The 13,128-nt window shown below is 44.3% G+C and overlaps 1 protein-coding gene across 1 annotated transcript; it reads right to left on the bottom strand.

Moving 5' to 3' along the window:
- Positions 1-2,207: 2,207 nt before the first annotated feature.
- On the bottom strand, positions 2,208-2,828 carry LOC117558010 (lactose-binding lectin l-2-like). The gene has a single exon (XM_034233970.1). The coding sequence runs from the start codon at positions 2,750-2,752 to the stop codon at positions 2,276-2,278; it is 477 nt and encodes a 158-aa protein (XP_034089861.1). The 5' UTR covers positions 2,753-2,828; the 3' UTR covers positions 2,208-2,275.
- Positions 2,829-13,128: the final 10,300 nt, after the last annotated feature.

Raw genomic sequence — 13,128 nt, 5'->3', positions numbered from 1 at the left:
GGCTACTAAGCTACATTTGAAACATTCAGCACTTTTCTCTAACTTAGAGGCTGCACTGTCTGCTGTTCAGCAACAGTTCAGGAGACTGGCTTCAAAGGGGAGATGTGCTGTCAAAGTGTCTGAAGAATGCATTGTTTCCTTGCTAACAAAGTGAACTATTATGCTGCATATATCACAAACAGGACTTTCATACACAGTGAGTGTCCATCTGTGTCTTGTGGCCAAAGGCACGTTAACAGAGTAACAGGTGAGCAGTGACCTGGTTCAATAAGATGTCATATCTCCGTTGCTAAACACAAGCCAAGCCAGATTAGATTGTTTTTGTTTCCCAACAAAAACCAAGAATCATTCATTTGATATGAATCGCATTGAAATCTGAGACGCAGGTGATGATAAACATGTCTGTAACCATGCTGCCACTTTTTGAGTTTCACGCCATGCCTGCCTGAATACACTCCAAGCAAGTACTACGGTATATTGAATAGTGCTATATATATATATATATATTATACTCTGTAATCTTAACTATATCAGATAGCTCAAGCCCTCCTCTCGTTAGTCTTCCTTTAAAACAGGGGTGGGGAACCTTTTTCCTCTCAAGGGCCATTTCAATTTCTTCAACATCCTCCGAGGGCCGTACAAATGATTGACCTCTGCTTAAAAGACTAAAATCACAGCCCATTCATTTGGCCTTTCTTTCATGCTGTGCAAAGAAAAAGCAACCTCCAGATCTCTCACCATGATGATGCATGCACGTGCACGGTGTGGCATGAACACCAAACAGAAAGATATGGACACAAGATGTGTGTAAATGTATTTAGTTTCCTATCCATGATTTAAGTGGGGGGGGGGACCTAACCTCCTCTAGGGGGGTCCGGGGGGCATGCTCTTTTTAAATGTTGAAGTTGAAAGCATCAATCTGGTGCACTTTGAGAGCAACATTAGGAGCTCTATGGATACATCTCTCAACACCCAGATGAAACAGAACTGTAAACAGATTTCTTTTTATTTATGGACATTTTACAAATCACTCTCCTTTCAAACTGTATTCTTGTTTATTAATAACAACTTTTTTTTACTGTCATATAGTATTTTATACCCGTTTACTTTATTCTCTTATTTTTGGATAACTATAATGATCATATAAAGATGTGCCTTTACCTCACTGGTTGGAAACAAAGCTTCTTATATTCGTTAGCATAGCTAGCTAACCAGATGCTAATAACAACAAAGTTATTGACTGTATGATCAGTGTGACAGATGAACAGATCGCCACTGGGCTTTCAACTAAAGACACAGCCACGCAGAAACTGCGGCATGTGTATGGCTCCTTATGGGTACTGAAGTGCCGGAGCGGTGTTCTGGTGCTCTCCGTCAGAACTACACCCCTGTCAGACGAGACATATACCACGTTAGGCTCATGTTGTGTTCAAGGACCCTGACCGTGGCCAGGAAAAACAGGCACTCGCTTGTTTATTTTTTGTGCGGTCTAGATTTCTGTCATGTTTTTCTTTTTTGCGTGTGTTTAGAAATTACCTCGAGGGCCGTACCAAATGGTCTCGCGGGCCGTATAGGGCCCAGGGGCCGGAGGTTCCCCACCCCTGCTTTAAAACAACAGAGAGGATGAATGTCTTGTTTATCAGAAAATAGTGCTGTTGAGTACATTTTAGGTTTATACTTTTACGTCCATGTGAAAGAGAAACATGATCAGTAGTGTCCCTGTCCATTAAACACCTGTTCACATAACCAGAAAAAGAGTGATGGTACTTTTCCCAATAAATCATGTCGCTAAGACTCATCACTTTGAAGCATTCCTAAATCAAATCTGTGCAAAACTTAAAGTTGACTGAACAAAAGAACACAAACAATAACCAAAGAAGGACTATAGGGTCAACAGAAAAGAGCGAGTTCAGCCCGTTGGTCATCCACACACCAGGTGCCGTACATACCTGACCACATCATGTGATCATTGAATGATATACAACTGTGCGTGGTTCAAACAAATAAGTAGAACACCAGGAATAATAAGCAACGGCTCAAATCTGTGGATCAAAATGTAATAATAATGCATCATCAATATTATTTACTAAATGTATTTAAAAAGGTGTAGAAATAACTCCTCTGATTAACCCCTGGAGCGACCAGTGTGAATATGTAACATTCATAAGAATAAAGGTTAGACAAAAGGACTTCTGTTCACACACATATACAAGTTTACATCTGTGTCTTTATTGTTATCATGTTAACAAAACAGGTGAACACGTAACATCTCAGTTTAAGGACAAGTTGTGCGAGATGCACAAACTGAGGGAAAAGTATGTGAACACCTCTTATCATTCCACATCTTTCCAAAGTTGTCCTGTACACAGTCTTCATCTCCTAGGTTGTTTGGTTCTCCTCTATGCCAAAAGAAATACTTGGCTGCACACCCATCAGACCACATCCAACTTCCTTCTTTGGCCAAGTCACGGAGTCCGATCCATGTTCCTCCCTCAGCAGGGTCAGAGCGTTTGATCAGGGCTTTGACAAAGTCCTCTTCCTCTCTGCTGTGGATAGACACCAGGTTGCCTCCCTGGGACACACAGTTGAGCTCTGCATCAGCCCAGGTCATCTTTGTGTTGAAGTACTTGTAGAAGCGGCCATTGAAGGAGAACCAGGAGGGACAGCTGTCTTGCTGTAGCTCCACTGATGGGTCATCTGAAGAAGACACAGCACCCAGAGCCAGGCCCAACAGGAAGAGGAAAGCCAGCATGATGATGGTGTCACCGTCTCTGTCTGTTAAAGTTGCTCTGAACCGTTGGAGAAGATGGAGGTTGTGAAGCTTCAAGTGACAGGCTGCTTCTTATATATGTGTGGGAATGTGACGTCATTGTCACGTGACGTGATCACATGACCGGTAAAATGTGGCACTGCACTTGTATGTACCAGTTGAGCTGGTTCTTCCACCAGCTCAACTCTCTGTCCCTCATCATCCCCTTGAGATGACGTTGTCTTTAAAGTGTGCTATATAAATCAAATGTATTCTTCTTCTTATTATTATTATTATTATCATGAACGCAGGAGGCTGGCTGTATATCTGAACTCGAGCCCTCATCATTCTCTTCATCATCTTGCACTTGTGCTCAGCTGCTGCTGATAGTGCTTGTAGCAGCGCTGCTGCCAAAAAGGTCAATTTGCGACATTTCTTTGCTTCACCTTTTTCTTTTCGTTTTCTTTGATTTGTATCCATGTTTTTTCATTCTCCCTGTCTGCCGCGTCGTCTACCCTGCTGAAAAACCAGCTTAGACCAACTGAGCTGGCCAGGCTGGTCAACCAGGCTGACCAGCTGGCCAGGATGGCTGGTCTAGCTGGTTTAGCTGGTGCTCCAGCTAGACCAGCTAAACCAGCCAAACCAGCCACCAGCTAGACCAGCCATCCTGGCCGGCTAAAAAGATGCTGGTCACCAGCATCCATCTATCACCAGTTTATGTTTGATAATAGTATTAAATATACCATGCTGAAAGCTTACCAGGATTCCAGGTCACCAGCATACATTAAATACTGGTATGATCATTTAAACCAGAGAACATAAATATATTACAAAGATTCATTGTGTCATGTATTCTGTTATCTACCAAAATAAAGACATTGTATAGTGTTCATAACAGCATTTAAATTGAATAAATAGCAATAAATAGCTAGTTAATATAATAAAATACACAGTAACAATATAAATAACAACCAACCTGCAAATCAACCTATACATCAAAATAAATATATGATCTAAAACAGGTGCATTTGATTTAAAATAAAAGTGATAAATATAATTCAATATTGAAATGGTAACAAAAACAGTAACACTGTGCATGATAAGGAAAAGGCAACAAAGAAAGTGTTTTTGTTTCTCCTTGTTCATGTCCATAATGTTTCCCGTTGTGTAGCTTCCAGCCTTTCCCAATCTGGCCTGCACTTCTGTCTGTTGAAGCCACTCCTTGAAGCAAACTGAAAAGAAATGTACAGATATAAGTACACTGTAAAAAGAAAACTTGACATTCACGTTAACATGTGGGCTGCTGTGGTTGCACTGTAAACAATTTAACATTTCACAACATTTAACAGTAATATTTTACAGTGACATATTGTAATCAAGGCCCCCTGTAATATCCCAACAAATACATGTAAAAAGGACTGAATCCTTGGATTTCACAGCATTTAACTATTATTTCACAATAAAATACTGCAATCAAAATCCTCTGTAATATCACATCAAATGTTGTAATATCACAACAACATTGTAAAAATTGCAAGGATTTCACAGCATTTAAGAGTATCATATTACAGAGAAATATTGTAATCAAAAGTATAATATCACAACAAAATATCTATAAAACAGTAGAATTGGATTTCACATTATTTAACTATTATTTCACAGTAAAGCACTGTACTCAAAATCATCTTAGCACAACCATGATAGACTGCCAGAACCGTTAAAGTATGGTCAAATACATTACAAATTACAGTCGGTAGATGTTACAGTCAACAATTGCTTATGGTGAATTGCAATGGCAAAAACAAATAGAGCTAGTGTACACGGTGCAGCTGTATTATCTGGGAAATAGAAGAATCGGATCAGGATTCGGTATTGGCAGACAATCAATATCAAATGAAACGGATCATTATTAGCATCTGATCACCTTTGTCGACTTGCAGCCTAAATACAAAGATAACTCCACTCCTCCCCTACCACTCTTACCTCTAATGAGCATTGGTAGAACTCGTGTCCGAGTCATAGGGTCCAGAACTGACTGAAGACATGTGGAACAGAGTCATAGGGTCCAGAACTGACTGAAGAAAGGGAAACAGATTCATAGGGTCCAGAACTGACTGAAGACATGTGGAACAGAGTCATAGGGTCCAGAACTGACTGAAGACATATGGAACAGAGTCATAGGGTCCAGAACTGACTGAAGACATGTGGAACAGAGTCATGTGGTCCAGAACTGACTGAAGACATGTGGAACAGACTAATAGGGTCCAGAACTGACTGAAGACATGTGGAACAGAATCATAGGGTCCAGAACTGACTGAAGACATGTGGAACAGAGTCATGTGGTCTAGAATTGACTGACGACATGTGGAACAGACTCATAGTGTCCAGAACTGACTGAAGACATGTGGAACAGAGTCATAGGGTCCAGAACTGACTGAAGACATGTGGAACAGAGTCAAGGGGTCCAGAACTGACTGAAGACATGTGGAACAGAGTCACAGGGTCCAGAACTGACTGAATACATGTGGAACAGAGTCATAGGGTCCATAACTGACTGAAGACATGTGGAACAGAGTCAAGGGGTCCAGAACTGACTGAAGACATGTGGAACAGAGTCAGAGATTCCAGAACTGACTGAATACATGTGGAACAGAGTCATAGGGTCCATAACTGACTGAAGAAAGGGGAACAGAGTCATAGGGTTCAGAACTGACTGAAGACATGTGGAACAGAGTCATAGGGTCCAGAACTGACTGAAGACATGTGGAACAGAGTCAAGGGGTCCAGAACTGACTGAAGACATGTGGAACAGAGTCAGAGATTCCAGAACTGACTGAATACATGTGGAACAGAGTCATAGGGTCCATAACTGACTGAAGAAAGGGGAACAGAGTCATAGGGTTCAGAACTGACTGAAGACATGTGGAACAGAGTCATGGGGTCCAGAACTGACTGAAGACATGTGGAACAGAGTCATGGGGTCCAGAACTGACTGAAGACATGTGGAACAGAGTCATGTGGTCCAGAATCAATCAAGTTTACAGAATCATTCTGTAAACTTTCATTGTTATGCGGATGATACTCAACTATATTTATCAATCAAGCCTGATGAAATTAATCATCTAAATAAAATTCAAGACTGCCTTAAGGACTTAAAAACGTGGATGACCTTAAACTTTTTGATGTTAAACACGACCAAAACTGAAGTTATTGTACTTGGCCCGAAGAATCTACGAAACAAATTATCTAAGGATATACTAACTATGGATGGCATTAATTTGGCCTCCAGTGAGACTGTAAGGAATCTTGGTGTTATATTTGATCAGGATTTATCCTTTAACGCCCACATAAAATCAATTTCAAGGACCGCCTACTTCCATCTATGTAACATTGCAAAAATCAGGCATATCTTGCCTCAAAACGATGCAGAGAAACTAGTCCATGCATTTGTTACTTCAAGGCTGGATTATTGTAACTCTTTATTATCAGGATGTACCAAGAAGTCAGTCAAGTCGCTTCAGCTGATTCAAAATGCTGCGGCTCGTGTACTAACCAGAGTTAGGAAAAGGGACCACATTACTCCTGTTCTGGCTGCCTTACACTGGCTCCCTATAGAACACAGGATAGAATTTAAAATTCTTCTTCTCGCCTACAAAGCCCTTAATGGGCAGGCGCCATCTTACCTTAAATAACTCATTATACCTTACTGTCCTACTAGGGCATTGCGTTCCAAGAATGCAGGGTTGTTGGTTGTTCCTAGAGTCTCTAAAAGTACAATGGGAGCCAGAGCCTTTTCTTATCAAGCTCCACATTTGTGGAATCAGCTTCCAGTTTGTGTTCGGGCGGCAGACACCCTATCCGTTTTTAAGAGTGCGCTTAAGACCTTCCTTTTTGATAAAGCTTATAGTTAGGGCTGATTAGATCCAGCCCCTAGTTTTGCTGATATAGGCTTAGTTTGTCGGGGGACATCTTACTTCTTCCTTCTCTCTGTCTATACCTGTGTACTCTCATGTTCCGATTAACCCAGCTTCCCCAAATGTCTTTCTTTTTGGTGTCTATATACGCCGGGATCCGGAGTCATGGATGATCCTGCGCTCCTCTGTCCTGGATCGCGAGCCCTGGATCTTGAGTCGTGGCTGTGGTCCTGGATCATAGGTCCTGGATGGATATCCTCGTGGATTCATCTTCCTATTATACACACATGCATTTCCAAACATTTGGACTACCTATGTTGCAAATGTATTATCTTTTCAATTTACACACGGCATCTATTGCACGTCTGTCCGTCCTGGGAGAGGGATCCCTCCTCTGTTGCTCTCCCTGAGGTTTCTCCCATTTTTCCCTTTAAACTGTGGGTTTTCTCCGGAAGTTTTTCCTTGTACGATGTGAGGGTCTAAGGACAGAGGGTGTCGTATTGTCATACTGATATTTTGTACAAACTGTAAAGTCCACTGAGACAAATGTAACATTTGTGATATTGGGCTATATAAATAAACATTGATTGATTGATTGATTGAACAGAGTCATGGGGTCCATAACTGACTGAAGACATGTGGAACAGAGTCATGGGGTACGAACTGACTGAAGACATGTGGAACAGAGTCATGGGGTCCATAACTGACTGAAGACATGTGGAACAGAGTCATGGGGTCCGAACTGACTGAAGACATGTGGAAAAGAACTGACTGAAGACATGTGGAACAGAGTCATAGGGTCCAGAACTGACTGAAGACATGTGGAACAGAGTCATAGGGTCCAGAACTTACTGAAGACATGTGGAACAGAGTCATACGGTCCAGAATTGACTGAAGACATGTGGAACAGAGTCATAGGGTCCAGAACTGACTGAAGACATGTGGAACAGAGTCATGGGGTCCAGAACTGACTGAAGACATGTGGAACAGAGTCACGGGGTCCAGAACTGACTGAAGACATGTGGAACAGAGTCATATGGTCCAGAACTGACTGAAGACATGTGGATCAGAGTCACAGGGTCCAGAACTGACTGAAGATATGTGGAACAGAGTCACGGGGTCCAGAACTGACTGAAGACATGTGGAACATAGTCATGGGGTCCATAACTGATTGAAGACATGTGGAAAATAACTGACTGAAGACATGTGGAACAGAGTCATAGGGTCCAGAACTGACTGAAGACATGTGGAACAGAGTCATAGGGTCCAGAACTGACTGAAGACATGTGGAACAGAGTCATGGGGTCCAGAACTGACTGAAGACATGTGGAACAGAGTCATAGGGTCCAGAACGGACTGAAGACATGTGGAACAGAGTCATGGGGTCCAGAACTGACTGAAGACATGTGGAACAGAGTCATGGGGTCCATAACCGACTGAAGACATGTGGAACAGAGTCATGGGGTCCAGAACTGACTGAAGACATGTGGAACAGAGCCATGGGGTCCATAACTGACTGAAGACATGTGGAACAGAGTCATAGGGTCCAGAACTGACTGAAGACATGTGGAACAGAGTCATGGGGTCCATAACTGACTGAAGACATGTGGAACAGAGTCATGTGGTCCAGAACTGACTGAAGACATGTGGAACAGAGTCATGGGGTCCAGAACTGACTGAAGACATGTGGAACAGAGTCATAGGGACCAGAACTGACTGAAGACATGTGGAACAGAGTCATGGGGTCCAGAACTGACTGAAGACATGTGGAACAGAGTCATGGGGTCCAGAACAGACTGAAGACATGTGGAACAGAGTCATAGGGTCCAGAACTGACTGAAGACATGTGCAACAGAGTCATGGGGTCCAGAACTGACTGAAGACATGTGGAACAGAGTCATGGGGTCCAGAACTGACTGAAGACATGTGGAACAGTCATAGGGTCCAGAACTGACTGAAGACATGTGGAACAGAGTCATGGGGTCCAGAACTGACTGAAGACATGTGGAACAGAGTCATAGGGTCCAGAACTGACTGAAGACATGTGGAACAGAGTCATAGGGTCCAGAAATGACTGTAGACATGTGGAACAGAGTCATAGGGTCCAGAACTGACTGAAGACATGTGGAAGAGAGTCATAGGGTCCAGAACTGACTGAAGACATGTGGAACAGAGTCATAGGGTCCAGAACTGACTGAAGACATGTTGAACAGAGTCATATGGTCCAGAACTGACTGAAGACATGTGGAACAGAGTCATGGGGTCCAGAACTGACTGAAGACATGTGGAACAGTCATAGGGTCCAGAACTAACTGAAGACATGTGGAACAGAGTCATGGGGTCCAGAACTGACTGAAGACATGTGGAACAGAGTCATGGGGTCCATAACCGACTGAAGACATGTGGAACAGAGTCATGGGGTCCAGAACTGACTGAAGACATGTGGAACAGAGTCATAGGGACCAGAACTGACTGAAGACATGTGGAACAGAGTCATGGGGTCCAGAACTGACTGAAGACATGTGGAACAGAGTCATGGGGTCCAGAACAGACTGAAGACATGTGGAACAGAGTCATAGGGTCCAGAACTGACTGAAGACATGTGCAACAGAGTCATGGGGTCCAGAACTGACTGAAGACATGTGGAACAGAGTCATGGGGTCCAGAACTGACTGAAGACATGTGGAACAGTCATAGGGTCCAGAACTGACTGAAGACATGTGGAACAGAGTCATGGGGTCCAGAACTGACTGAAGACATGTGGAACAGAGTCATAGGGTCCAGAACTGACTGAAGACATGTGGAACAGAGTCATAGGGTCCAGAAATGACTGTAGACATGTGGAACAGAGTCATAGGGTCCAGAACTGACTGAAGACATGTGGAAGAGAGTCATAGGGTCCAGAACTGACTGAAGACATGTGGAACAGAGTCATAGGGTCCAGAACTGACTGAAGACATGTTGAACAGAGTCATATGGTCCAGAACTGACTGAAGACATGTGGAACAGAGTCATGGGGTCCAGAACTGACTGAAGACATGTGGAACAGTCATAGGGTCCAGAACTAACTGAAGACATGTGGAACAGAGTCATGGGGTCCAGAACTGACTGAAGACATGTGGAACAGAGTCATGGGGTCCATAACCGACTGAAGACATGTGGAACAGAGTCATGGGGTCCAGAACTGACTGAAGACATGTGGAACAGAGTCATGGGGTCCAGAACAGACTGAAGACATGTGGAACAGAGTCATAGGGTCCAGAACTGACTGAAGACATGTGCAACAGAGTCATGGGGTCCAGAACTGACTGAAGACATGTGGAACAGAGTCATGGGGTCCAGAACTGACTGAAGACATGTGGAACAGTCATAGGGTCCAGAACTGACTGAAGACATGTGGAACAGAGTCATGGGGTCCAGAACTGACTGAAGACATGTGGAACAGAGTCATGGGGTCCAGAACTGACTGAAGACAGGTGGAACAGAGTCATAGGGTCCAGAACTGACTGAAGACATGTGGAACAGAGTCATAGGGTCCAGAAATGACTGTAGACATGTGGAACAGAGTCATAGGGTCCAGAACTGACTGAAGACATGTGGAACAGAGTCACGGGGTCCAGAACTGACTGAAGACATGTGGAACAGAGTCATGGGGTCCATAACTGACTGTAGACATGTGGAACAGAGTCATAGGGTCCAGAACTGACTGAAGACATGTGGAACAGAGTCATAGGGTCCAGAACTGACTGAAGACATGTGGAACAGAGTCATAGGGTCCATAACTGACTGAAGACATGTGGAACAGAGTCATGGGGTCCAGAACTGACTGAAGACATGTGGAACAGAGTCATATGGTCCAGAGCTGACTGAAGACATGTGGAACAGAGTCATAGGGTCCAGAACTGACTGAAGACATGTGGAACAGAGTCATAGGGTCCAGAACTGACTGAAGACATGTGGAACGGAGTCATAGGGTCCAGAACTGACTGAAGACATGTGGAACAGAGTCATGGGGTACGAACTGACTGAAGACATGTGGAACAGAGTCATGGGGTCCATAACTGACTGAAGACATGTGGAACAGAGTCATGGGGTCCGAACTGACTGAAGACATGTGGAAAAGAACTGACTGAAGACATGTGGAACAGAGTCATAGGGTCCAGAACTGACTGAAGACATGTGGAACAGAGTCATAGGGTCCAGAACTTACTGAAGACATGTGGAACAGAGTCATACGGTCCAGAATTGACTGAAGACATGTGGAACAGAGTCATAGGGTCCAGAACTGACTGAAGACATGTGGAACAGAGTCATGGGGTCCAGAACTGACTGAAGACATGTGGAACAGAGTCACGGGGTCCAGAACTGACTGAAGACATGTGGAACAGAGTCATATGGTCCAGAACTGACTGAAGACATGTGGATCAGAGTCACAGGGTCCAGAACTGACTGAAGACATGTGGAACAGAGTCACGGGGTCCAGAACTGACTGAAGACATGTGGAACAGAGTCATGGGGTCCATAACTGATTGAAGACATGTGGAAAAGAACTGACTGAAGACATGTGGAACAGAGTCATAGGGTCCAGAACTGACTGAAGACATGTGGAACAGAGTCATAGGGTCCAGAACTGACTGAAGACATGTGGAACAGAGTCATGGGGTCCAGAACTGACTGAAGACATGTGGAACAGAGTCATAGGGTCCAGAACGACTGAAGACATGTGGAACAGAGTCATGGGGTCCAGAACTGACTGAAGACATGTGGAACAGAGTCATGGGGTCCATAACCGACTGAAGACATGTGGAACAGAGTCATGGGGTCCAGAACTGACTGAAGACATGTGGAACAGAGCCATGGGGTCCATAACTGACTGAAGACATGTGGAACAAGTCATAGGGTCCAGAACTGACTGAAGACATGTGGAACAGAGTCATGGGGTCCATAACTGACTGAAGACATGTGGAACAGAGTCATGTGGTCCAGAACTGACTGAAGACATGTGGAACAGAGTCATGGGGTCCAGAACTGACTGAAGACATGTGAACAGAGTCATAGGGACCAGAACTGACTGAAGACATGTGGAACAGAGTCATGGGTCCAGAACTGACTGAAGACATGTGGAACAGAGTCATGGGTCCAGAACAGACTGAAGACATGTGGAACAGAGTCATAGGGTCCAGAACTGACTGAAGACATGTGCAACAGAGTCATAGGGTCCAGAACTTGACTGAAGACATGTGGAACAGAGTTCATAGGGTACCAGAACTTGACTGAAGACATGGTGGAACAGAGTCATAGGGTCCAGAACTGACTGAAGACATGTGGAACAGAGTCATGGGCTCCAGAACAGACCTGAAGACATGTGGAACAGAGTCATAGGGGTCCAGAACTGACTGAGACATGTGGAACAGAGTCATATGGGTCCAGAACTGACTGAAGACATGTGGAACAGAGTCATGGGGTCCAGAACTGACTGAAGACATGTGGAACAGAGTCATAGGGTCCAGTAACTGACTTGAAGACATTGGAACAGAGTAATGGGGTCCAGACACTGACTGAAGACATGTGAACAGAGTCATAGGGTCCATAACTGACTGAAAGACATGTGGAACAGAGTCATAGGGTCAGAACTGACTGAGACATGTGGAACAGAGTCATAGGTCCAGAACTGACTGAAGGACATGTGGAACAGAGTCATGTGGTCCAAGAACTGACGAAGAAATGTGGAACAGAGTCATAGGGTCCAGAACGGACTGAAGACATGTGGAACAGAGTCATAGGGTCCAGAACTGACTGAGACATGTGGAACAGAGTCATGGGGTCCAGAACTGACTGAAGACATGTGGAACAGGTCATGGGTCCAGAACAGACTGAAGACATGTGGGAACAGAGTCATGGGGTCCAGAACTGACTGAAGCCATGTGAACAGAGTTCAGGGGTCCAGACCCTGACTGAAGACATGTGAACAGAGTCATGGGGTCCATAACTGACTGAAGACATGTGGAACAGAGTCATAGGGATCGGCAGAACTGACTGAAGACATGTGGAACAGAGTCATGGGGTCCAGAACTGACTGAAGACATGTGGAACAGAGTCATAGGGTCCAGAACTGACTAGAAGACATGTGGAACAGAGTCATAGGGTCCAGAACTGACTGAAGACAGTGGAACAGAGTCATGGGTCCAGAACTGACATGAAAGGACATGTGGAAACAGAGTCATAGGGTCCAGAACTGACTGAAGACATGTGGAACAGAGTCCATAGGGTCCAGAACTGACTGAAAGACATGTGGAACAGAGTCATGGGGTCCATAACTTGACTGAAGACATTGTGGAACAGAGTTCAATAGTGGTCCAGGAACTGACTGAAGACATGTGGAACAGAGTCATAGGGTCCAGAACTGACTGAAGACATGTGGCAACAGAGTCATAGGGGTCCAGAACTGACTGAAGACATGTGGAA

Source organism: Gymnodraco acuticeps, unplaced genomic scaffold (assembly GCF_902827175.1).
Source record: "Gymnodraco acuticeps unplaced genomic scaffold, fGymAcu1.1, whole genome shotgun sequence".
Classification (NCBI taxonomy): Eukaryota; Metazoa; Chordata; class Actinopteri; order Perciformes; family Bathydraconidae; genus Gymnodraco; species Gymnodraco acuticeps.
The sequence above is the reverse complement of the archived record's forward strand: the minus strand, read 5'-3'. Positions and strand labels throughout refer to the sequence as shown.